The sequence below is a fragment of the Tasmannia lanceolata genome, unplaced genomic scaffold (genome assembly GCF_043159265.1).
Source record: "Tasmannia lanceolata isolate RefF3 unplaced genomic scaffold, GAP_Taslan_0.1 ptg000013l, whole genome shotgun sequence".
Lineage (NCBI taxonomy): Eukaryota > Viridiplantae > Streptophyta > Magnoliopsida > Canellales > Winteraceae > Tasmannia > Tasmannia lanceolata.
The window spans coordinates 46,107,868-46,132,126 of record NW_027518690.1 but is presented as its reverse complement, the minus strand read 5'-3'; the positions used below and the strand labels follow the sequence as shown (position 1 = coordinate 46,132,126).

General features: G+C 38.4%; 2 protein-coding genes, 1 non-coding gene and 1 pseudogene across 4 annotated transcripts; 1 reads left to right on the top strand and 3 right to left on the bottom strand.

Annotated features, from left to right (window-relative positions):
* Positions 1 to 453: 453 nt before the first annotated feature.
* LOC143890297 (uncharacterized) lies at positions 454 to 3,578 on the top strand. Its single transcript, XM_077394932.1, has one exon. The coding sequence runs from the start codon at positions 527 to 529 to the stop codon at positions 3,377 to 3,379; it is 2,853 nt and encodes a 950-aa protein (XP_077251047.1). The 5' UTR covers positions 454 to 526; the 3' UTR covers positions 3,380 to 3,578.
* A 1,518-nt stretch (positions 3,579 to 5,096) lies between these two features.
* LOC143891498 (U6 spliceosomal RNA) lies at positions 5,097 to 5,199 on the bottom strand. Its single transcript, XR_013255378.1, has one exon. It is a non-coding gene; the product is annotated as a U6 spliceosomal RNA (small nuclear RNA).
* A 1-nt stretch (position 5,200) lies between these two features.
* Positions 5,201 to 5,296, bottom strand: LOC143891501 (U6 spliceosomal RNA; annotated as a pseudogene).
* Positions 5,297 to 11,171: 5,875 nt separating this feature from the next.
* On the bottom strand, positions 11,172 to 22,720 carry NSL1 (MAC/Perforin domain-containing protein). 2 transcript variants are annotated; one of them, XM_077394930.1, is made up of 8 exons: positions 22,148 to 22,720; positions 21,088 to 21,326; positions 18,743 to 18,947; positions 14,717 to 14,797; positions 14,431 to 14,614; positions 13,363 to 13,532; positions 11,764 to 12,262; positions 11,172 to 11,579 (listed from the first exon to the last, which is right to left on the bottom strand). In XM_077394930.1, exons 1-8 carry the CDS (start codon positions 22,409 to 22,411, stop codon positions 11,368 to 11,370), a joined length of 1,854 nt encoding a protein of 617 aa, XP_077251045.1. In that variant the 5' UTR covers positions 22,412 to 22,720; the 3' UTR covers positions 11,172 to 11,367. The 2 variants fall into 2 exon arrangements, with proteins under 2 accessions (XP_077251045.1, XP_077251046.1); XM_077394931.1 differs by lacking the exon at positions 14,717 to 14,797.
* Between the last annotated feature and the right edge of the window lie 1,539 nt (positions 22,721 to 24,259).

Genomic DNA, 24,259 nt, shown 5'->3' with positions numbered 1-24,259 from the left:
ATTTGACATACGCTAAAGAAATTGGCATTAGGCCATTACCATGTTTTGATAATTGCACTAGCTCACATTGTCTTTTATTATTTAACGAGCTGTCAAAGGTGATTATAATTCTCAAAAGTCAAAGAGGCCAATTAAAAAGGAAAAGACAAGGTGACTGTGCAAATATCAATACAAGATGGTTTGTTCACAGCTCTTTTAGTATTTAAAAGGTTATTACATTTCCCCAAAAAGCTCTCACAGGGCCAATTAAAGAAGAATAGACAGCTGGGTCTGTGCACATATCAAAATATGGTCGTGCTGATAACACTTGCGTGTTTTCGTCGTGGTGCCATTTTCATAATATCTCTGTCACCGATGGGGTCTTCAGCTACGTCGTAAACAAACCATGCTGCATTTAAAACGATATCCTTCATACCAAATTGATAGTGAGACGCACTAAGGCCAAACAATTTCTTCACAGCAGATTGATAATGACACGCACTAAATATAAAATCTGAAGATTACTCCATTCTTCAGACATCAGAAAATGGCGCCCCCAACTCCTTCACCTCTGTCCAAAAAATCTAGGGTTAGGGTTAGGGTTTCTTCAATGTTCTTACAGACTCCATGGTGTTTCCTCCTATTTCTCTCAATTCTCTCCACTAAATTCTCTTCTTCTTCTTCTTCTTCTCTCACCAAATTCTCTTACACCCAACACTGCAATTCCCTCATTCCCAAATCCATCTCAAACGGTATAAAAATCGATCCGTTAGGGTTTCTCCAATTCCAAGGAGGATATTTCACAGGAGGCGAAAATTTTCTAGGGCAAAATTCCCAATCCTCATTCTCTCTCCCAAAATCTATCCATTTCACTACTACAAATCTCTATAAAACTGAAATCGAAGGCGTTCTCAAAGTAGAAGCGAACTTAGATTTCCGAGGCGGGAGCCTCTATGCAATTTCCGGCAATCGGACCGCCGGTAGATCACTTTATAACCGGCGGCCGCGGCGGATTCCGAGGACTTTTCGCCGGAGAGGGAGATTGAGCTTGGAATTGGAGGGATTCTGGTCGGAATCTACGGGAAAGTTTTGTTTGATTGGATCTGGTTTTGGTTATTCGAAATTAGGTAATTCTCATGATCTTTCCGTTGTTGTTAAGCTTAATTATCCGAAAATTTCGAATATTTCTACTAGTTTTGTTACTGGTACTGTAGAGAGCTTAGATGCGTATGATAATTCGAATTACTTCGATCCGATTTCGTTGTTAGCATTTTCTCAGAAAACGTATGAGTATACGATGATTTCGCAAGCTGAAAAGGCTTGTTCTAGTGTGGATGGTATGAATAAATCGCTTAGTTTGGAGTCTGGTATGAGTATTTGTTCTAGGCTTTGGAATTTGGCAGGTGGGGGGTTCAAATTAGAGTATGATAGTAGTTGTAGTTCTAGAAATTGTAGTCCTTTTGGTATGAGTGTAGGGTCTTTGCCGACATTTATGTCAATGGGTGGAATTCAATGTGGGGATAAGGGAAGGTTGCATATGTATTTAGGGTTTTCTAATTCTAGTTATAATGGGTATAGCCTTCCATTGGCTCCAGAATCAACATTGGTTGGTGAGGGAATTTGGGATGGGGAGAAGAATCGGCTATGTGTTGTGGCATGTCGGTTAATGAATTTTGCGGGTTCTTTGGCGAACACTTCTGTTGGGGATTGTACAGTTCGGTTGGTTTTGGGGTTCCCAGCAATCTTGTCGATCAGGGAGAGGAGTTCTGCTGTAGGACATATGTGGAGTGACAAAAATGTGAATGATTCTGGTTATTTTGAGAAGATTTCATTTCGGAGTTTAGAGAATCGAGGGACGGCTTTACCTGGTTTGACATATGAGTATACCGAGATGGACCGTGTGAGGGAGTCATGTGGAAAGAATACTGTGAAAAAATCCAGGAGGAGGTATCCTGATGGATATTCCTTTGGAGACATGAGATTCGACATGTCTGTGAAAAATACGCAGGGAAAAACTGCTTGGGGTTATTCTACTCCAGTAGCTATAGGTGATAGATTCTATAACTCTATCTCGGTTGCAGTGGCCTTAAGCCCAGAGTCTTATGAGAGATCTTTCTCTGTAGCTTCAAGCTCTGACGCTGAAGTTCAAGTGCTAAAATCAAACCATAGCCTGCTGAATGTCAGCTATATGATAAGCTTTACACTATCACGTAGTTTCCAATGGGGTGGATTTTCATCGTCCAAGATGTTTTCAGGTTCGCATATACCGATAGACATTTCAGCAGAAGGCATCTATGATACCGAAACTGGAGTATTGTGCATGGTTGGTTGTCGTTCTTTGGGCTCAAACAACTCTATGGACTGTGGAATTCTAATCAATGTCCAGCTGTCTCCATTGAATCCAGAGTCTGAAGTGCATCTCAAGGGAACCATTAAAAGTACACGGGGAAAAAGGGATCCTATTTACTTTGAGCCTTTAGAACTGTCTTCGAATTCTATATACACCGCCCAAGCTGAAAAATCGATTTGGCGGATGGATCTGGAGATCACCATGGTTCTGATCTCTCTCACCCTCGCATGCGTCTTCATTGGCTTACAGCTCTTTTACATGAAAAAACACCCAGATGTTATTCCCTCTATGTCCCTTATGATGCTTGTTATTCTTACTCTGTGGCACATGATCCCTTTAGTTCTAAACTTTGAAGCCTTCTTCTTGAGGGACCGTAACCGGGATAATGTTCTGCTATGGAGTGGTGGATGGCTCGAGGCAAACGAAGTTATAGTGAGAGTTGTTACAATGGTAGCTTTTGTATTGCAATTTCGTCTTCTCCAGTTGACATGGTCCGCGAGATTGGCTGAGGGAAGCAAAAAGAGCTTTTGGGCCGCTGAGAAAAAGGCTGTGTGTTTGTGTTTACCTTTGTACCTTGTCGGGGGGTTGATTGCTTGGTTTTTCCGTTGGAAGATGTATCAAGTTCCGCTGCGGAAGTCGCGCATGTTTCATCATTCCCGGCATTCCATTTGGGAGGATCTTAGATCTTACGCTGGCTTGGTTCTTGATGGTTTTCTGGTCCCGCAAATTCTGCTGAACTTTTTCGGTAACTCAAAAGACAAGGCCCTTTCTCCTTTCTTTTATGTTGGAACAACTGTCGTTCGATCACTGCCACATGCATATGATGCTTATAGAACTCGAGAATATATACCTCATTTCAATGCATCCTACATTTATGCTAATCCAGAAGGGGATTATTACTCCATTGCCTGGGATGTTATTATTCCATGTGGAGGATTGCTCTTTTGTATCCTCATTTACTTGCAGCAGCGGTTTGGCGGTACTTGCATCCTTCCTATGAGATTTAGACAGCCTTCTGAGTATGAGAAAGTTCCTGTAGTTAGTGGGTAGTAACGGCAAAGGACCCAAGGCATTGTGCTTACATAGAAACGTCAAGTTGTGTTTAAGTAGGTATGAAATGTTTCAGTTTGTTATCCCCACAGTTAATTGTATATCATTTGTTTATCCTTTTTGTCTGTATTGCATATCAAGAGTTATGATGTGATCCAATCATCTAGCCATTAGATTTAGTTTTTATTCTCTTGGACCATTGTACATGTTTTTTTTTTCTTTTAAGTAGTATTTTATTTGATTTATAAGTATTTTTATTTAGCCTAAATGTGGGGGTGTCCACATTAGCCTATGAAACACCTTACCCCTTTTTCATGGCCCACTTATCTTTTTTTAATGGTGTGACCCACTTATCTTTTTAAACCCATCTTTTATAGCCTTTTAGTACTTACCCACTTATTTCTTATTAAAGGTTGGCAACCCTCTAAAAACTCACTCAAAACCCTTTTAATGTCTGTAGACCTATTGATTAGCCAGCTATAGGGTCTCACCACTAAAATAACTTAATCCCTTCATGTAAGTATCCTAAAAATCCACCTCTAAAAGGTGCTAATTTTGAAAAACATAAAGAAACTTCATCCCATCTCTTCCCTCCTCTCTCTTCTCATCTCCCCTCATTTATTACACTTCCCTTTCCCCTTCTCCCCACACCTTCCACCATCTATCTCAGCATCCTCCTCACTTCTTACATTCATACCTCCCTTTCTCCCTTCTTTGTATTCTTGTTTCTTTTTCCCTCTTTCCTCTTCACCCTTCCCAATTGGATTTATAAACCGCTTCTCCTTTTTCTCCTATCTCTTCTCTTCCTTGATCTTGATTTTCCATTTTCTCGATCTTGATCTTGACTCTTCCTTCCTTTGCCTCTTCTTATCTTGGTTGAGATCAGTCCCTTTTCATATGTACTCTAACTATTTCTCTTCCACATCTTGTAGAACACTTGCAACAAGTTAACACACGAGGCTTCGTATGATATCCCAGATATAGATCCATCATTTATTTTTCAATTAGCCTACCCATAATCCCCTTTTAAATCTTTACCTTCAACCTTAACCCTAATCTTTCCCATCTCATTTCCCCTTGAATCTTACCATAAACCTACCAACCCCCATTATGCCTATGTCTTGCTAGATACCTTTTAGGCCATAGTTAGGCATTATTTTATTAGATCTGATTTGTTTGATAGACATACATTGAGATCTGATTTCTTTCAATGATTAGCTAGTTTTTTTTACTTTGATTGGAATTTATTGTTGGTATTTTACTTGGATGAGCTGATTTCTATTGATGAATTATTTTAAAAGTTCTGATTTTTTATGAAAATTCTAGCTGTCATTTTGATTTTTAAAAGTTCTGATTTTTTATGAAAATTCTAGCTGTCATTTTGATTATTATGTGTTCACTATTTTAGTATTTTTGTTTGGGAATGTATGTTGCTATAAAACTGAACTATATACCATTTCGGAACTCCAAAATTCCTAGAAAATAATTCTTGAACTCTAGGTTTGAGCCAAATTTGTATTAGAGCCCAGAGCTCATATTCCTTTTCAGTTCCATAACAATCGAATTACCCTTATAGTTTAGTTTAGCCGTTCTAGTCTATTAGGGCATCTGTAGTTAGGTTTTGTGTCCCTCGATTTGTCCGAAGTCTCAAAGTCAATCCTAGATCCTTGAGGTGTCATTTACCTCATGTATTTTTTATTTTATTTTTTTGAAAATAAAAAATTTGGACCATTTCTCGATTTGTGCATGTCATCCTTGCGCAAGGGCCATGCTAATCTTCTCTGTATCGTTCCAATTTTATCGGATGTCTCCAAAGAGGCAAAAAAATTGGACCATTTCTCGATTTGTGCGTGTCATCCTTGCGCACGGGCCATGCTAATCTTCTGTTCCAATTTTATCGGATGTCTCCGAAGAGACAGTCATTTACCTCATGTTGCGTCCTTTTATTCTTGTTTTGGTATCTTAAATATCTTTACAGAGTCCGTAGGTTTCTCCTGCATGTGAAACTATGCACTTTCCACCACGGCTAATAGGGCCAATGTTCCACATCAGGGACAAGGTCGAGTCTAGCCCCATGGGCATGGCCACGGAACAGTTGTGCAGATGGGTTGTATTCTGGGAGTGATACAACATTCTGATGGCCTAACGTGCGCAACACACACACGGTTCAAGCTGCGGGGGCATAGGCACACTGCCTAAAAGGAGAGTTTGTAACCATAATACATGTTCTTGAATTGTACGATTGTGTTTCTCACGTCTCTTCTTGATGTTTTGTTGTACATTGTCCTTATTTGAGTGATTAAAGATCAGAATCCTTGCAGACATGAGATTCCACATATTTGTTAAAAATGCTTAGGGAAATACTGATCCTTCAGCTTCATTCTCTACGCATAATGTATTTTAAGAGAATTAATCTTAGCGAGTTGAAGTCCTGAATATGAAGCTCAAGGTCAAATGTCGGCGATACAGTAGGTCTTGAATTGCTGCTTCCATTCAATGTGGGCGCAGACTTTTTACTAACCTTCCTCTCATAAAGCTGTGAGATTTTACTCTTCAAACTTCCCTCTTTTGTGTTAATCATGATTTGATGGGCTACTTGGACTAGATCTTCATGCCATTCTATATTGCAGACTGGTTACAGTTATCTGCAAGAACTAGTGAACATGAAACGTAAGCAGTTCAATCCCTAGTTCCGATTTTGAACTTTCTTACTCCGAGTTCCATTTATTTTTTACTCTTTACCCTGATTTGAACCGCCAAATAGATTTGAGGTGGGTTTAAATGGTTTTTCTTAAGTAGAATCAAAGATAGTGGTAGGGCAAATCAAGTTATTATATCAACAAAGTGAGAAAAATTACTTTCGTGGAATCCAAATACACCCTCAATTAATCGTGTTCATATAAGAACCTGAACTCAAACCCCAAGTGACATAAAAATCGTGTACAAAACTTTAAAAATCTTTCTCCTTTCTCCTTTCTCCTTTCTCCTCCTTCGCTTTGACATAAAAATCTCCTTTGCTTAACGATCCTTAATATAGTTTCAAGTGATTATACACAAGGTTCCAACGTCTAAATTGATTTTGGGGAATTATATTTTCCCCCCTCTGACGGATAAAAAACCCCGCCCGTAACATTATCCGTTAAGTTTTAAAGGCAAAGGAAAACGTTACAGTGGGTGAATTTATCCTCGAGCAATGAACAATTCTCACATAAACCGTAAAAAGAGGGGGAATATCATTTCCCATTAGGGCCGTTTGGATACCCCTTGGATTTGGATTTGGATTTGGAGGTGAATTTGAATTTTTAAATCCAAATTCGGCGTTTGGCAAGCCTTTATGACATCTGGATTTGGATTTGAGTGAAATCCTCAAGATTTACAAATTCCTCATGTTAGTGTACTTTTTTGAATTTATAAATCCTTACTGCGAGAGATTATTTATAAATCTAAATCTGACCCGTAAGGGGTAAAAATCACAAAATACCCCCGAGTCGTGCAAAATGACTAAAATACCCTTATGACATAAAAATGATCAAAATAACCTCATACAGGGTAAAATGACTCGAATACTCCAATATCATGAAAAATTACTAAAATATCCTTAGATCAAGTAAAAATGACCCATGGCTCATAAAAATGACTAAAAAATACCATCATGAGATAAAAATACGCCCTATTAGGTAAAATGACTAGAAATACCCCTATACCAGGAAAAAATTACAAAATACCCTCGAGTCGTGCAAAATGACTAAAATACCCTTATAACATAAAAATTATCAAAATAACCTCATATATGGTAAAATGACTAAAATACCACAAGATCATGCAAAATTATCGAAACATCCCTATATCAAGTAAAAATGACCCATGGCTCATGAAAAATGACTAAAATGACTAAAAATACCCTCATGATATAAAAATGATAAAAATAGGCCATATTAGGTAAAATGACTAGAATACCCCCGGGTCATGCAAAATGACCGGAACACCTATACCGGGTGAAAATGACCAAATACCCTGAGTCATGGAAAATGACTAAAACACCCTTATAACATAAAAAATGATCAAACTACCCCCATATAGGGTAAAATGACTAGAATACCCCTAGATCATAGAAAATGGCTGAAATGCCCCTATATCAAGTATTTTAGAGCTTTTTGGTTTTGAAATCCAAATCTATACGTGGTCATCCAAACGGCATTATTTATAAATTTGTGAATTTTAAAATTCTTGATTTCAAATCTATGGATTTTGGAAATCCAAATTCACCTCCAAATCCAAATCCAAGGGGTATCCAAACGGCCCTTATTTTTTTTTCAAATCGACATTAAACATCTTATTATCTCATGTAGAAAAATCACATCAATTTTGAGCAACTATGAAAAATTTCATGAAAATATTTTTCCTTGGAAAACCCATTTTGTAGGTAAAGATTGTTTCGTGTAATTTTTTTGAGTTTTTTTGGTGGAAAAGTTTTTGCTGAAATAAATTTTACCTACAAATCTTGGAAAATTGTTTTTGAAGAGAAAAAAATTCCAGTAAAATTTTTTCATCGATGACAAACATGATACAAAGAGAAAACGGTTCCTACACATATGTGGGGGCCCACATTGTTTGGATGATCCAAGCCATCCATTTTAAAGATCCTCACATTGTTTTTGGATGATCCTATGGATGTCTTTTGGGTGACAAACATGATACAAAGGTAAAATGGATGTCTTTAAACCTTCACAAATTAGTCCATTTTTTGCCTCCACAGTTCGAATGGTTAGGATGATCCTATGGATCTGATTTTTTGTAGACACCCTATCTATGTGAGGGCCTTAAAAATGAATGGTTTGGATCACCCAAATAATGTGGCCCCCACTGTATTTTAAGCTAGTGTTTAGATAACTTATCTACACAAGTGTAGGAACCGTTTTCTCTTATACAAATGCTAAAAAACTATCAAACTTGTGATCCCTATCAATAAATGCTATTGATCCATGAATCCTAATTTAGGGTTTATGCCAACAAAAGCTAAACCATTGATTTTTGTAATCCTCTATCGTGCCCATGGAATGTTCCTCCAGTATAGATCAAGATCACGTGGGTTGCCTCATGATGAGCTAAATAGATCAACCATCTTGATTGCACTCGTGCATGTTCCTATGGACCCAAAAGTGATCGGCACCATTGATCTAGAATCCCTTCTTTTTCGAAAGTGATACATTTCGCCCCCCCATTTCTTCCCTGGCCCATCCCCAAGTGTGTTTAAGAATTAAGACTACTCTTCAGTTTTCACACTAGAAGGGGGTGGTACAGGTAAGAAAAGGGGGATAAATATATCATTTCCCTAAAACCCTAGCCAAAAAAAACCCTAATACCCTAGCTATTTATTCCCGCAGAAGGAAAGCAGAGCTGCTACACCCAAAAGCAGAGAGAGAGAGAGAGAGATGTTGAGATCGACGGGTATTGTGTCATCTCGAGCGGTGCTGAGGCTCGTCGTGGCCTCATCTCAACCGTCGATTCTCAATCGCCCAATTGGGGGTCCCTCTCTTATCATCCCTCGTCCTCTTCTTCCTTCCATTAATCGATTCCTTCCTTCCGATTATTCTCGTGGATATGCACAAGCTCGTAACGCAATAAGCAGCGAAGAAGAAGATGATGATGATGATGATGATAGTGATGAGGAAGAAGATGATTTGGACGGTGAAGATTTCGACTCGGATTTTGTGGGTGATGAATTCGACAAGGATTTTGACGAAAAGGACGATGGAGATGATTCTACCGAAGTAGAATATTCAACGGACGGTCAAGATTCGACCGACGGAGAAAAGTAAATGATTTTAATTGTATTGGGTCGTGATTGATTCGATTGTTGCAAGTAAATCTGGGTTTGCAATAAATTTCCTTTTTTTCTTATTTGCTATTGATTGATTCTCATTTTCGCATTATTTCTCTTATTATTCTTTTTTTTTTCTTGTATTGTCTTGAATGAAACGATTATGTCGGATTCTTTTATGATCTTTTTGGCCCGGCCCATATTTTCTCAAGGGAAAACCCATCTGCTTGAGTTACAAAAGTTCTGATTTGTAAGAGAATGAGAACTGTTCGGAAAATCCGTAGGTAAGTTTCAAATCTTCTATCTAAATTTGGGTTTGCAATAAATTTCCTTTTTTTTTTTTTTTATTTGCTATTGATTCTCTATTTCTTCCCTCTCTTTTTCGCATTATTTCTCTTATTATTCTTCTTCTTCTTCATCTTTTTCTGGAATTTTCCTAGAATGAAATGATTGTATCGGATTCTTAAGGGGAAACCCATCTATTTGAGTTTTAAGTTAGAAGAATTTTTGATTTGGATTTCTCACATTTGCAGCCCTTTTTGTGTTCTATTCGGATCGGATCAAATCCTTGAATTTCCAAATTAGCGACTGAGAGTGAAAAAAATCATATTTCCAAATAAGCTGTGGAAATAAGTAATTGGAAATCTACAAATCTGGCAGTTTCCGTCACCCTCTTGGCTCGTCAACCTCTCCCTTCAGTAGGAAGTACCACTTTCCCTCTCTATCTCCCTCAACATGAGCTGCCGGATCTATTCATTTGTTATTCAAAACTCAATTCCAAATCCAAAGTCAAAATGTGAGGTATCCAAACGGGCCCTTATATTATGTGGGCAATTACAAAAGCTGTGAGGAAAAGTTGGGAAAATCTGTATACCCAAAAAGAAGTTTATGAATGTGGAAAGCTTCAAATCTGGTTTTCTTCAATTCCCCTCTCAACCTCTTTTGGATCAGCTAACGCACTAAAACCCACGTCTTTTTATCACCGGAATCATTGATTGCACCATCTGCTTTTGCAACTCCATGTAAAACACTAGAAAAATGCCTAAAAGCTTAAACTCTAGGAATACTAAAAACCAAATTCGCAAAAGCCTCGTCAGAAATAAAAACGAGAACTATCGTGGAAAAAAAAGAATAGCACGATCAAAATCCAGAGAGAAAAGAAGAGAGCAAAACCAAAATACTATACTGGCTTAACTTTAGGGAAAATTACATTTACACCCCCTCTAATTTCCAATTTCCTAACCCTGAGGTTTCAAAACGTGACGAGTACACCCCCTCCGTCAACGGTCCATCAGTTTAACGTGACGGAAAGATTGAAACTAACCATGGTTAATATTTTGAGGACAGAAATACCCTCATTTGCAGAGGGATTAGGGTTACGCCATTTCCCACATCCGTCGTCACACCTCCGGCCACCGCCGCTGTCGCCATATCCGGCCAAATGGATGGTTTGGATAATCCCATGGTGGTTTGGATAATCCCATGGTGCGGGCCCTATAGTAACTTTTGAAAAATACCAAACTACATTTATAAAAACTCAATGAGATAATATGCAGAAGCTGTTTTGGTGTTGGAATTGAATGACATCCCTGTTACGGTCTTGAGTGGGGCCTAACTAGGTATGGGACTAGGTTGGACCTAGCCTCATATGGGAAATGTTTAAAGGGGCTAGCCTAACTTCTTCTATCAGCTCTGAAGCTGTTAGCTGCATAGAATATGGTATCAAACCAAAGTGTAAGTCGTAAGAGTAAGTTACCAAAGCTGCCTCCAAAAAAAAAAGGTTAGGTGTGTGACTGGGTGAGCGCCCCACCCTCGTATGCTACAAGTTAACACTAACGGTCAAAAAATAAGGAACAATGTCTACATTTATCATGAAACCCTCTTCAAATCAAAGGCTTCACATAGTTCACAAGGAAGAGCTTGTCGATGGCAAAGCAAATTATTGGCTTGGATCATTGAACAAGGCAGGGCTAGCAAAGGGATTGAATGTCATTTTCCTTTAATTGGAGTCAAATCTGATCTGATGATATACAGCTCGGATTGAATTGACAAATCTACAAGATGAGAGGATGAAGACCATCTTCTTCTCACAAATGCAGATTGGTTTCGGTCATTGTACCGGCCATCTGCAGTATGTTTTTGTGATTCTACATGTGATTTTGTACTCCTAATCTCCAATTCCACCTTCATCACCATCAACCTCCGAAATTATGGTCAACAACGAGTACTTAACTTTCAGAGAGATCTTAGCACCCTCCACACAGAGTTTAGCCCCCGTCATCACCCAGTACCCGGGTAAGTCCTCCGGCCCCCTCACCATTTCCTTCGTGTCCACAAACCTTGACATTGTAGGCAGCTTCGCTGGTGCTGGCGGCCCACCTGGTTTTTTCATCATAGAGATCCAATGAAAAACAAACAAAAAGAATAAAAGATTTTTTTTTAACAGTCTGGGGAATGGAAACTGAATTACCTTTGAGTTCTCCACAAAAAAAACCTTCATTTTTTTAACCCATTTTTAAACACGAAAAAAAAACTGAGAAGTTGAAAAAATCGAGTGGCCAACCTGGAAAAACCGCCGAATTGAGCTCCACCTTGCCAGGAGGCTTCACATCCGGATTCAGACCAGTGCTGAACCGTGTGCTGAACATCGCCGAGATGGAACCTGATTTCCGAGAGAAGCTGGTGGGCCCATCCCACTCTGACCTACGAATTTTCGCAGATGAAACCATAGAGAAGCCGAGCCTCAAGAACAGTACTTTCTTCATTCCAACATCCTTCACTTCAAACCAGGCTTTGGTCACTATGGAGGCAGTGTCATCAATGCGGGATCCACAGTACTGCACTGGAGCCGTGCATGCGTGGGAGAAAAGGCTCCGCTTGACGGGTTCGTAGTAACCTCGATTATGCAAAGAATCATCATTAGACTCACAGCTATAGTCATCGGAGAGTTGGAGGGTCCTTGGGAGTGTCGAGAGGTGCTGAAGATGGATTGCGAGACGATCGCTCTTCTTACCTTCCAAGTATAGACGGATTCCTGTCACTGGCCGATTTCCAGAGTCAACCTGGAAATGATGAATTAGAAACCAGAAGGATCCAGGAAATGGGTAAATAGAAAGTAATTGTGTGTAGAGAATGTCAATGCAAATTTGACTAGAAGTTCTTGGACAATCTGGGGTTCCATCTGGGGTTCCTCCATTGTTTTTGGTCCGGAGAGTAAAATTTCTATGTAGCACTAAATGGGCTGACCGGGTATGACCAAGATATGTAGGATAAAGTGACTAATGAAGAATCTGTCTTCAAGAAAATAATTTCTTCTAAATATCAATATAGGTAATATCCAGGCTACGAAAATTGGCCAGAGGCCCAGAAGTAAGTGATAGCACTACGAATTCAGAACCACACTTTATGATTTCTAGAGAGGGTTGCCATTATTAAAACAAAGGAATGTGAAATGTGAGAATCATCTTTGCAGATAGTAATGTATGAACCAGGTTTACATATATGAACTATGAACAATGAAAGTCATCGCCAGAGGTAATGAAGTAGAAACAATAACATTAACTCACCAATCATTGAAAAAAGAATGCCTCTAGCTCCAAGCTTGTGTTTGTATTGAATGTCTAAATTCCTTGAATTCCCAAATTTGAAGTTTTTTTTTTTTGAATGGCACCCAAATCTGAAGTTTATCAAAGAAATTGCCAAATGGAAAAGGGTATCCCTCTTCAGGTTCAGTTTAAAATGTCATGAATACCTTAAATAATTTTGCAGCATGCAACTTGTATCATGTCCCTAGAGAGGCTAGTGACATGACCAGCTCCTTTGCAAATGTGGGGCTGATCCTGATGTAAGGAAAACAGGAAAACTGGAAAAGCTCTGTCCTGACCCCTGATTACTTTTCTTTATTTGTATGTTAATAATAATGTCACTGGTTCCGAAAGCCCTCACCTTGAGGGAGTAGTATTTTATAACAATATTGGAAATTCACCAAATTACAGCAATATTATAAAAATTTTAAAGATAAAATATTTTCAGAAAGCCATTTATTGAAATCCCAGCATATCTTTTGAGAAATCACTTACAAGTGCAACTTTCAGTAACTTGAAAGATAGAAAAAAATGCTGGTTGTGCAAGAAAGATAAGCAAATGAGAGCAAGGGACCTACCTTGGCCATGTTAACATAAAGCTTGGGACCCATGAATGAAAATTGGAGCGAAGGAGTGCTTCCCTGCCTCTTGCGCTGAGGACCAAGAGCAAGCTCACCAAACACCGGAGCCCATTGCCGAGGTAACTGGAACTCTAAAAATTGTTCAAGCTCCTCTATCCGTGGCTTATCTGAATATCAGAGAAATAATAATCACACTTGGGAACACCAAGCAAATACAATATCAGAGAAATAATAATCACACTTGGGAACACCAAGCAAATACAATAACAAAAACATAATTAATTCTTCACTCCCTGGTTTCTCAGAGCTAAGTAAAAATACCTGACAAGATTACTCTCTAGAAAATTTATTGAATAACTTTGCCAACAATAAAATTCTTAACCGGTTGATTGCTAAAACTAAAACCAGTAGATGTAACTTTGCTGTGGCAGCTCATTTACCACCTAAACATATTAGGTGCTACGACTTGGCATCATAAAACCCAATCAGTCTGTAGGATCCTGATGTAGGAGACAGGCTATGGGAAGGGTAATACAACTCAAGAAAGTGTAAGGATGTGCTGAAATTACAGATCTTGAAGAATTTGTTCAGAAATCAGCAAAAATTAGCCTAAAGGATGGACAGGAATTGACCGAAAGTTCTGAAAATTGCAGGAAACTGCATATCCGGACCCGATAATAAATCAAGTTTTTTTTTTTATGGTAACAGAACCTTATAGCCAATCTAGTTGTACACACTAACCTAGGTAAGAACTGAATCCAACATTGACAGACTGTGTAGGAAGAAATGAACAGAACTGACAGATTGAACTAATTTTACTTCTTGGAACTGAGTGCAATCGGAACAGATCTAACGGTTTAGAAATGGAAAATTCAGGCCAAAAGATAAAAGTGTTGCTAGCGCCATAGTGAATAAACAGCTAATTTGATATTGGTTGTCATCAGAAAATCCATCAATAACCAGGACTTCGATCCTACCATTCGGAAGAGAGAAAAAAAAAAAAACTGGACTTCGATTCTCACTCGTAGAAATCAAACCCAGCAGAGTAGAAATGGACATACTTACATCGAAGATACAGATTCACTGCATGGATAAGGAATCCACTACCAGAGACCCCATTCAAGAGAGAAGTTATAGGCATAAAAGACATTGATATTACATCAGGGGCGTGCGAAATCGTCGATAGCCATTGGCTATGACTTCTACCATTATCCATACCGCCTCTTCTGACATGAATAATGATTACATCCTGCATTAAATAGAAATGAAAAGTTAAGAAATCGTAGTTAAATTGCCCTTATAAGTAAGCAATTTTAAGACAGCTGCAAATGGTGAACATAGAAAGGCTTACATCCCTCTTTGAATGAGAAACAACAGGCCTAATAGAGTTTGCCAATGCTCGCTGATGTTCCCAAGCAGCTACTTGTTTGTCCTGAATGAGAAAATAGCACAGATTTATGGGGAAAAGAGGGCTAGTACAACCAGATGTTACAATCAGTCCAACGGTTTTAGAAGAAGATCAAAATGTGAGGAGTAAAGAGAAAGAGGGAAAGACGAGGAAGAGAAGAGAGGAAGTAAGAAGGGAAGAAGGGGAGAGAATAGAGCAAAAGAGGGGTAAAGATAGGAGGAAAGAGGAAGAAAGCCTAATCTTGGGCCGCTATTCATGTTTTTTTTTCAATAATGCTTCATTTAGGGCTGTAAAAGACATAAATAGGTGAGATTTGCCTTAAGTGAGTAAGCCCTATCAGTAACCAATAGGATATAGGAGTTTTTTTTTTTTTTTGAATGGATATAGGAGTTTTTAAGACATAAATCATTGATAAATGACTTAAATTGCCTTACTTAAGTCACGACTTAAATCATTGATAAATACTACTCACCTAGGGCTAATATGGTACAAGTATGCAAAGAATTTGGGTGTGAGGTGGTGAGGGCCCTAGGTGATGTGGACAACCCCCACATCTAGGCTGGTAGTCTCCAAAATAGCAAAAGTACTAAAATAAAAAGTGTCTACAAAAAAAATAGAAACTATAAATAAGTTGTTCCTAAAGATGTCAAGCCATCAAACCCAGATCACATCAACTCTCAAAAGTGATCCAAGAGACATTTAAAACACCAAATGATATTTTTTAATATATATGAGAGAGAGAAGTGTTCTAGCTCAAAAACACATGTGGCCCCACATTTTTTGGGGGGATCCAAAGCATTCCTTTGGAAGGCCCTTCCATGGATAGGGTGTGTACCAAAAATCAGCCCTATAGGATCATCCTAACCCAATCAAAGGTGGAGTGGAAAATGGACAAACAATGTGTGTCCATATTTCTGCCCATTTTTTCCCTCAACAGATGGAAGGGTTAGGATGATCCTATAGGGCTTATTTTTGGTACACACCCTATCCAGAATGCTTTGGATCCCCCAAAAAATGTGGGGTCACATGTGTTTTTGAGCTATAGCTTAGATAAGCCTATCTAAGCTATAGCTTAGGAACTCTCTCTCTCTCTCTCTCTCTCTCTCTCTCTCTCTCTCTCTCTCTCTCTCTCTCTCTCTATATATATATATATATATATATATATATATATATATATATATATATATATACTAGCACGGGCCGACAAAGAACTGTACGGACCACATCACAAGTTGATCCAAACTGTCCATGTGATGGAACACAACATAAATAGGTTGTGCCCCAAAAATCATTTCCATAGGCTGATCCTAGCCTTCCAATCTTATAGATGTTTCCATAATATGTTGTTCCTCTTAAATCGGATGGTGAAGATCACCCCATAGATTTTTTTATTAAAAAAGCATAAAGGAGGGGTGTAGGATTGAAATTATGTGGCTTTAATGGGTGCCTTTGTTAAAAAGCATAAAGGAGGGGGTAGGATTGAAAATATGTGTGTTGAATGGGTGCCTTTGTTAAAAAAAGTCAAAAAAAGTGATGTGTAATTCCACAAAAAATTCTCTTATTTTCTCTTCTACTATATAGTATTACTAGCCCTCCAATCTATAGATGTTTCCATAATTCCTCTTATCTTAAATCGGATGGTCAAGATCACCCTATAATTTTTTAATTAAAAAACCATAAAGGAGGGGGGTAAGATCGAAATTATAGGGCTTTAATGGGTGCCTTTGTTAAAAGCATAAAGGAGGGGGTAGGATTGAAATTATATGATTTAATGGGTGCCTTCGTTAAAAGCATAAAGGACGGGGGTAGGATTGAAATTATATGAATTGAATGGGTGCATTTGTTCAAAAAAGTCAAGAAATGTGACGTGTAATTCTCACATAATTTTCAAAAAAATCGAAAAAACTCTCTTCTTTTCATCCCAGCTTATTGTAGTGTATATATATATATATATATATATATATATATATATATATATATATATATATATATATATATATATAGAGAGAGAGAGAGAGAGAAGGGTTCATGTGCTCGAGTGCAGAAACAGGGGTCGGCCACATTTTGGTGGGGGGGGGGGGGGGATCCAAATCATTCATTTGATGGGCCCCTTCATGGATAGGGCGTCCACCAAAAATCAGCTCCATTGGATCACCATACGGTGTCCATTTGTGGGGCCAAAAATGGGCAGATTTGTGGACAAACAGTATCTGCCCATTTTTTGCCCCACAAATGGACACCCTATGGTGATCCAATGGAGCTGAGTTTTTGTACACCCCCCCTCCAATGTGGCCCCACCCCCCTTCTTTGCACTCGAGCGCAGGAACCCTTTTGTCATATATATATATATATATATATATATATAGATAGAGAGAGAGAGAGAGAGAGAGAAAAGTGTCTCTAGTCTGCCGACCAAAAACACATGGGTCCCACATTTTTTGTGGTGATCTAAAGCATTCATTTGATAGGCCTCATCATAGATAGGGCGTCCATAAAAAATCAGCTTCATAGGATCATCTTAACCCTTCGATTTGTGGAGCTAAAAAATAGACAGATTTGTGGCGGTTTATAGCCGTCCATTTTAAGCTCCATAAATCATAGGGTTGGGATGATCCTATAGAGCTAATTTTTTTAGGACACCGTCTCTATATTAGGGCCCATCAAATGAATGCTTTGCATCACCCAAATAAGGTGGGACCCATGTGTTTTTGTCGGCAGACTAGAGAATGATCTCTAGTCGACCGACTAGAAACATTTTCCTCATATATATATTGACAGAATCTGCATCATTGTAATATTAAGTATAACTCCCAAATCTTTGGAACGATACATTCACTGTAACTCAATCAGCCATCCATTGAATGTTAAGTATATAAGGCAGATTGATGGATTTGTATGCTTTGAGTACTTATGTGTCTCCGTGCGTGGAAGAGATATGGTTTACAGAACAGTCCTCTAGAAACAAATTCATTCGATACAAGCGCCATTTCTAATCCCATGCACAATTAAAGTAATTGATGTTCTATCCTGATCGGTCGTGTTTCTTCCTGAGTGGTCTTGTTTGTTCATTAACAATTTAAGCAAACCAAATTGATGTACTTTTACGATGATTACAGAAGGAGCACTTTCTGAAAACAAAGAGAAACATCCAGTGTTGCAAAACTCTGCATCATATTTATAATACCAAGATAGTCAGAAGAGGAAAATACTAAAGGGTTGGTGATTAGATCAGAAGTTAAAAACAAGACACCGAAAACTGTCATGAAGTTGTCTAAACACCCGTCTAGGTAGTTTTCTAATTCATGGGGTACCTTGAGCATAATTATTTTTCTCAAGCTGAGATTACATTAAATATATGTTCAAACACTAAAACTACACACAAAAAGAAAACACAATTGAGAGTTGGGCATGCCTTTAAAGAAATATTCATATTTTAAGCGAAAATGGACAAAGCTTGCAAATCCACCTTTACTGGACTTGCTTCCGAACGGAAGACCCACCTAAACAGCTAAAGACTTATGATGGAGTACAGAGGTTTTTCAAAAAAAATCTCCCATCGATCTTCAAACAAGGCATGAAATCACACGTTGATCATCACATCTAGACCAAGATCGCATAGAGCGGAAGATGACTGATTCTTAGCATTACAGTTACACCCATTAGGGTTTCTCATCTCTCACAAAAGTAAAACTCTAAATGGGCTTATATCGAACTCCAATGTAAACCTTAATGTTTTACTTTCGGTATTTAGGGTGGAAACAGCATCATCAGTTGTTCGTAAGAACCTAACAGTTTTTGCAGTCCTAGAATTTGTCCTGACACTAAAATAGGGAGAACGAGCAAAGTTAACTGAAATATTTTAAACAACAGTTCATCCACAGATGGGACAAAGGAAACTACTTGAAGACCAGCTTGTTGACCTTGATTATATACTCTTGGAAGATAAGGATGATATGTAAAATTACTCACCTGCGGCTTCTTTGTTGATTCATCAGAGTCCACAATGAAGCTTCCATTAATATGTTCAGAGAACCGTTCATCAGCTAACTTCTTTAACAGTTTCTGAACTTCAGTAGGCTGAAGAATTGAGTTCTGTTGCTGCTTAATATAAATAACGTCTTTAGCTCCCATCTTTACACCAACAATAATATGAGTGCCATATTTTTCAATAAACCTGGAAAACCATGCATCAGATGTGAAACTTGAAAACTGGCAACAATATATATTTCTTGAATGGTAAAAAACTGGAAACAATATTGTCAACAATATTGTCAGATGTAGAATTCAAAGTTGAACTGAAAATATATTCGAACTACACAAATTTCCCTGCAATGTAAGAAACAATGTGGCACATACAATGATTAGTATTTTAAAATATGAAGGTGCATCTATTGCTCCATGCAATATTAGATATTGAATAATGATGCAAAAAATCAAGCACTAATCATTAAAAAATATTTTATGAAGAAGAGAAGAGGGAAGACAAAAAAACAGGGAACCAAAAGTAGCCAAACTGCTGATATCAGCATTCATAGCACTTGATGACATCAATAAAGGGGCTTACATGATCAGATGGACTTGAAACTTTTCAGACCTTGTGGTTTAATCTGCTAGTTATCATGAAGATTTTTCCAAAAATTTTACGGAGATTTTGAATATAAGTTTCATATTTGGGAAAGCTTCTATGGCTTGCATCTTTAAAAAGGGGGAACAAATCACATGTAATTGGGAATTCTTGATCATTGTTTAAAAACTCCTGAAGCCAATCATTGAAAAAACATTGATTATGACTGATTACTCAATCCGGACAGAGTAAAAAGGGAGGAATTTTCAATGGAATGATAAAAAATGAGTTGAAATGGAGAGTTTGCTATGATTTGTGGACACGGACACGAGTGTCGGACACGGCAAACCCCCCAAACTTTAGAAACAGGGACACGGCTAAAATAGAAAGTACATGTAATCATGATTTGTGGATATGGATTCGTGTGTCCAGTTTCGGCATGGAAACGAGTTGCCTAAATGAGTTAAACACAATATTCAATAAAAAAACAGAATGTCACACTTGACACGGTACAAAAACATGTCCACACACCCACTAAGTCCAGCAATACAAGTAAAAGCGTCCAAAGGAGTGTCGACACATGTGGACATGCGTGTCGTGTTGGACACGGCAGGACACGTGGGTCGGCAATAAATTCAAAGTGTCAGCCACATCATAGAGATTTTGTTAAGCAATTGATTTTTTTTTAGAAATTTCAGTTCATTATTTTGTTGGAATTTCCTTCAATTTTGGTGTAGAACTATTGTCAAACCTGGCTGGTGTTTGTTTGAATTGGAAACATGGGGGAAATGATTATTTGATTAAAGTGGTGAAGGTATATTGCTGGCAACTAGTTTCCCCAAGACTACTGTCAAGGAAAACATGCTCTATCTCTTGGAAACGATGATAGAATTCTCCAGTAGCTACAGATTCTCAATCCATCCATCTAAAAGAATTAAGGGAATCACCTTATGTCCTGATCATTAATTTTAGTCTTTTAGTTTCTTTTCAGAAATGACTATCAGGCTGTTATGTCTATACCCAACCCTTAAGTAACACAAGTACTTCCATTTTACAATCTTAGCTCTGTTATGAAGTTCAACCACCCCAAATATATCTAGATGATTCTCACTAGCTGAAACTGAGATATCTTCCCCCAGTCACTGATTTCTCAGTTCCACAATGCTTCTTAGTTTCTATAATCTTGAACTCCTTGAACACAGGAGCATCGGCACTCAGGTATGTACAATCACAATGGCAATGTTAATACCAAGACTGATTATTCTCACGGTATTAGACTTCTGTGGTTCCTGCCAAAGCGGACATACTAATCTAGAATAAATATCCAGTAAAGACCAAAAGCTCCAATCTGTTATTCTCCATAACTTCAATTCAGAATGCTCGTGTCATATGTAGAAGGATACCTCTATGAAGTGTTTCTGAAGTGTCTAAAAAAATCAATTTCAACATTCAAGATTTTTTTTGAGATGGTTATAGTATATGCCTACTACAACTGCCCCAACATCTTTGGCGTACAAATAAGGAAATCGCTGAAGTTCTGATTTCTGAAGCTAGTGAAATTCAAATTTCGGACCCTAGTGCAAGAATCAATTAATTGACAGAACTATATTAGAAGGAAACAATTATACTCAAAAAATTGCAGTAATGCAACTGAGTAACAAAAGCATCAGCATGTGAAAATGTCAGAACCCACTTAAGTGGTAACATTGTAAGGCAATAAATAAGCATATTCTTAACAGAAAAATCTTACCCAGCCAGAGCAGCAGGGTCCCATGAGGATGGAACTTCCCTTTTAATATGCTCATGCAACACTATCTGAGATCTTGCTAGCTCAATATTGTAGAGTGTTATAAAACAACCATCAAAAGCAAGCGCTTTGGTCGCAGATGCGTCCTTCTGCCAGCAGCCTCGGAAATTAAACATACTATTGAATAAACCACATGGAATTTTACCGGACAACGAGTGTCCCTGGTTAAACTGCTCCGACATCTGCCCTCGAAAAAAAAAAAAAATTTTGAGAATGAAAAAGGCATATCAATTGCTCTAAATTCAAAATAGCTATAAATAAAGCTTATCACAAGCAAATAAAAAAAAATCATAGCAATTATTGGGAAAAAAAAAAAAAAAAACATGGCTAGTAGTATATGGTATTAAAAAAGACATAAAAAACGATAAAGAGAAGAAAATTTTCCCACTGTGTGTTTGGTTGCCCAAAAGCCGAACAATGGCTTAGGGGGTTTTGCTTGGTATTTGGGTGCCACGTAAGCAAAACTCCCTGTTTGGTTGCCAGTATACCATTGAAATCCCTGAGACTACCACAGATGTCTCCTGATTAATCATTGCATGTCTGCTGATGTGTCACTCATGTCTCCTCCCTATAAATCCGAGCCAAAAGCCACAGAAAAGGTGAAATTTTGAATGGATTTCTTGAGAATGATGCGTTCTCTCTCTCTCTCTCTCTCTCTCTCTCTCTCTCTCTCTCTCTCTCTCTCTCTCTCTCTCTCTCTCTCTGTACTGGTAATGACACTCCATACCACTACTATACCATGTTGACAACCAAACACAACTGTACTACTATTCTACGAGATAAACTCTAGGCAAATCCAATCCTTATCTCTTCCCTGTTGACTACTTACACCATTACCCTACAAAGTAAACACCTGCAACAAATTCATTCTCTAAAATTGAAGAAGAAAAAAAACGCAGAGACTCGCGATATGTAAAATTCACAAAAATAAATCAGCAAAAATTACCTATATTACTCATACTAGAATCAACAACAAAGAAAAAAAAAAAATTTAAAAGGGTACCTGATGAAATGAAAGAACATCAGATCTGAACCACGTTCTTTCTCCCTTATCACATTTAATCGCCTTCGAAACATTTGGCACAACAATTCCCCCAGGGAAAACTAATTCTCTAGTTCGGGTTTCATCAAGCTCGATCAAACGAGAACTTTCAGATTTACAATAAGAAAGTCGGAGATCGCTTGAAAGATCGTAACCAAAACCGATGACGGAAACAGCCTTCTCGGCGGAGGATTGAGGACTACTCCGGCCGGCGTAGAACGCCATTTTCCGGTAGGGTTAGGGTTTCGAGAGAGAGTCAAATTTTTTTTTATGTGTTTTAGCGTGTTTTGGTAAACTGTGGGGTCTAATATTTTTTAGAGATTTGAGTGGAGGACGGGGCAGCCATGGAAAAGGTCTACTCCGGCAGGTCGGAAAATTTCTCATGATCCTTCGTTTCCTCTTCGTATTGAATTTGAAAGCTACGACTACAGGTTTTGAGGGCGAAAAGTGACAAACGCTAGGGTTTAAAATAGATAGCGTTTACTCTGGATTGCTGACGATGGGATATTGGTGGTGTTTTTTTAAGTACAAGTAGAATGGTGATGGATCTGGACCGTTCGTCACCATAGACTGTGATTTGTGAGCTTGAAGCTCATATAGCTTATATGAGCTTGAGGGCCCAACCCACATTGTTAGGATGATCCGAAGCATTCATTTGAAAGGCCCTTACATAGATAGGGTGTGTACAAAAAATCGGCTCCATAGGATCATCCTAACCCCATCCAAAAGTGAAGGGCAAAATGGACAGACACTGTTTGCCATAAATCTGCCCATTTTTGCCCTCCACTTTTGGAGGGGTTAGGATGATCCAATGGAGCTGATTTTTGGTACACACCCTATCTATGATGAGGCCTTGCAATTGAATGGTTTGGATCACCACAAACAATGTGGGACGTATGTGTTTGGGCCCTCAAGCGCATATAAGGTATACGAGCTTCAAGCTCACAATCATTTTCCTTATATATATATATAGGTGATCTAAACCATCCAATGTAAGAGGAACAGCATATTATGGAAACCTCTATCGATTGGACAGCTATGATCAGTGTGTGGAAATGATTTATGGGGCACAACCTGTTGATGTTGTGTTCCATCACATGGACGGTTTGGATCAACCTGTGATGTGGTCCGTACAGTTCTTAGGGCAGGTACGGGTCCAAGATTCGTGACCCGTAAATTTCCTCGGCTCATTTTGACCTGGCCCGTGTCACCCGGACTGTTACGGGTCGGGTCAAACCCTCCCTTATTTTTCAAAATCTTTTTGATAGGCCCAAAAATTAATCTCTTCAAATCTTTGCACTTGTCTATCCCCCACAGTTGGTGGACCCAAAAAATAATTTCTTCAAATCTTTGAACGGGGTAGGCCCCACCTGTATTTTTCAAAGTGCATGTACGCACCGCCCCATGATCCAAACCCTCCATTTGATAATCATAGCCCTCCGATCTAAAGAAAAACTGCATATTACGGAAACCTCTATAGATTGGAGAGTTGTGATCATCCAATGGAAATGATTTTTGGGGCATGACCTATTTACATTCTGGCCCATCAAATGAATGGTTTCGATCATCCTATGGTGTGGGTCGTGCATTAACATTAAGGCCAAATTGTAGGCCCCACCCAGATTTTTCAAATGAAGTTTGCGGTCAACACCATAGGATGATCCAAGCCATCCATTTGATGGGTCGCGACGCAAATAGGTTGTGCCCCCAAAATCATTTCGATGGGATGATCGCAACCCTCCGATCTATAAGGTTTTTCCGTAATATGCAGTTTCTCTATTGTCTGTCATGAGAAGCTAAATATAACGTTTTTCCCACTCCCCGTGCATCGCACGGGGTCTCCCACTAGTATATATTAGAAAATAAAAGCCAAGACCAAGATGATCATGACTTCATGAGCATGGTTTTTAATTTCGGTCAACCCCGGTTACCCGAAGTATTACAGGATAAATCTCGATTTTTTAGATTATATAGGGCCCATTTGGATGCCAAGAAGATTTTGATTTGGATTTTTCACATTTGCAGCCCTTTTTGCATTGTAATTTGGATCGGATAAAATTCTTGGATTTCTAA

Excerpts from the sequence above, each read along its gene's own strand:
- LOC143890297 (XM_077394932.1), top strand. The coding sequence starts at position 527 with ATGGCGCCCCCAACTCCTTCACCTCTGTCCAAAAAATCTAGGGTTAGG.
- NSL1 (XM_077394930.1), bottom strand. The coding sequence starts at position 22,411 with ATGGCGTTCTACGCCGGCCGGAGTAGTCCTCAATCCTCCGCCGAGAAG. Across the intron at positions 12,263-13,362 it reads TTTATGTTAACATGGCCAAG|GTTGACTCTGGAAATCGGCC; the intron begins GTAGGTCCCTTG and ends CATCATTTCCAG. Across the intron at positions 11,580-11,763 it reads CAATTCGGCGGTTTTTCCAG|GTGGGCCGCCAGCACCAGCG; the intron begins GTTGGCCACTCG and ends TGAAAAAACCAG.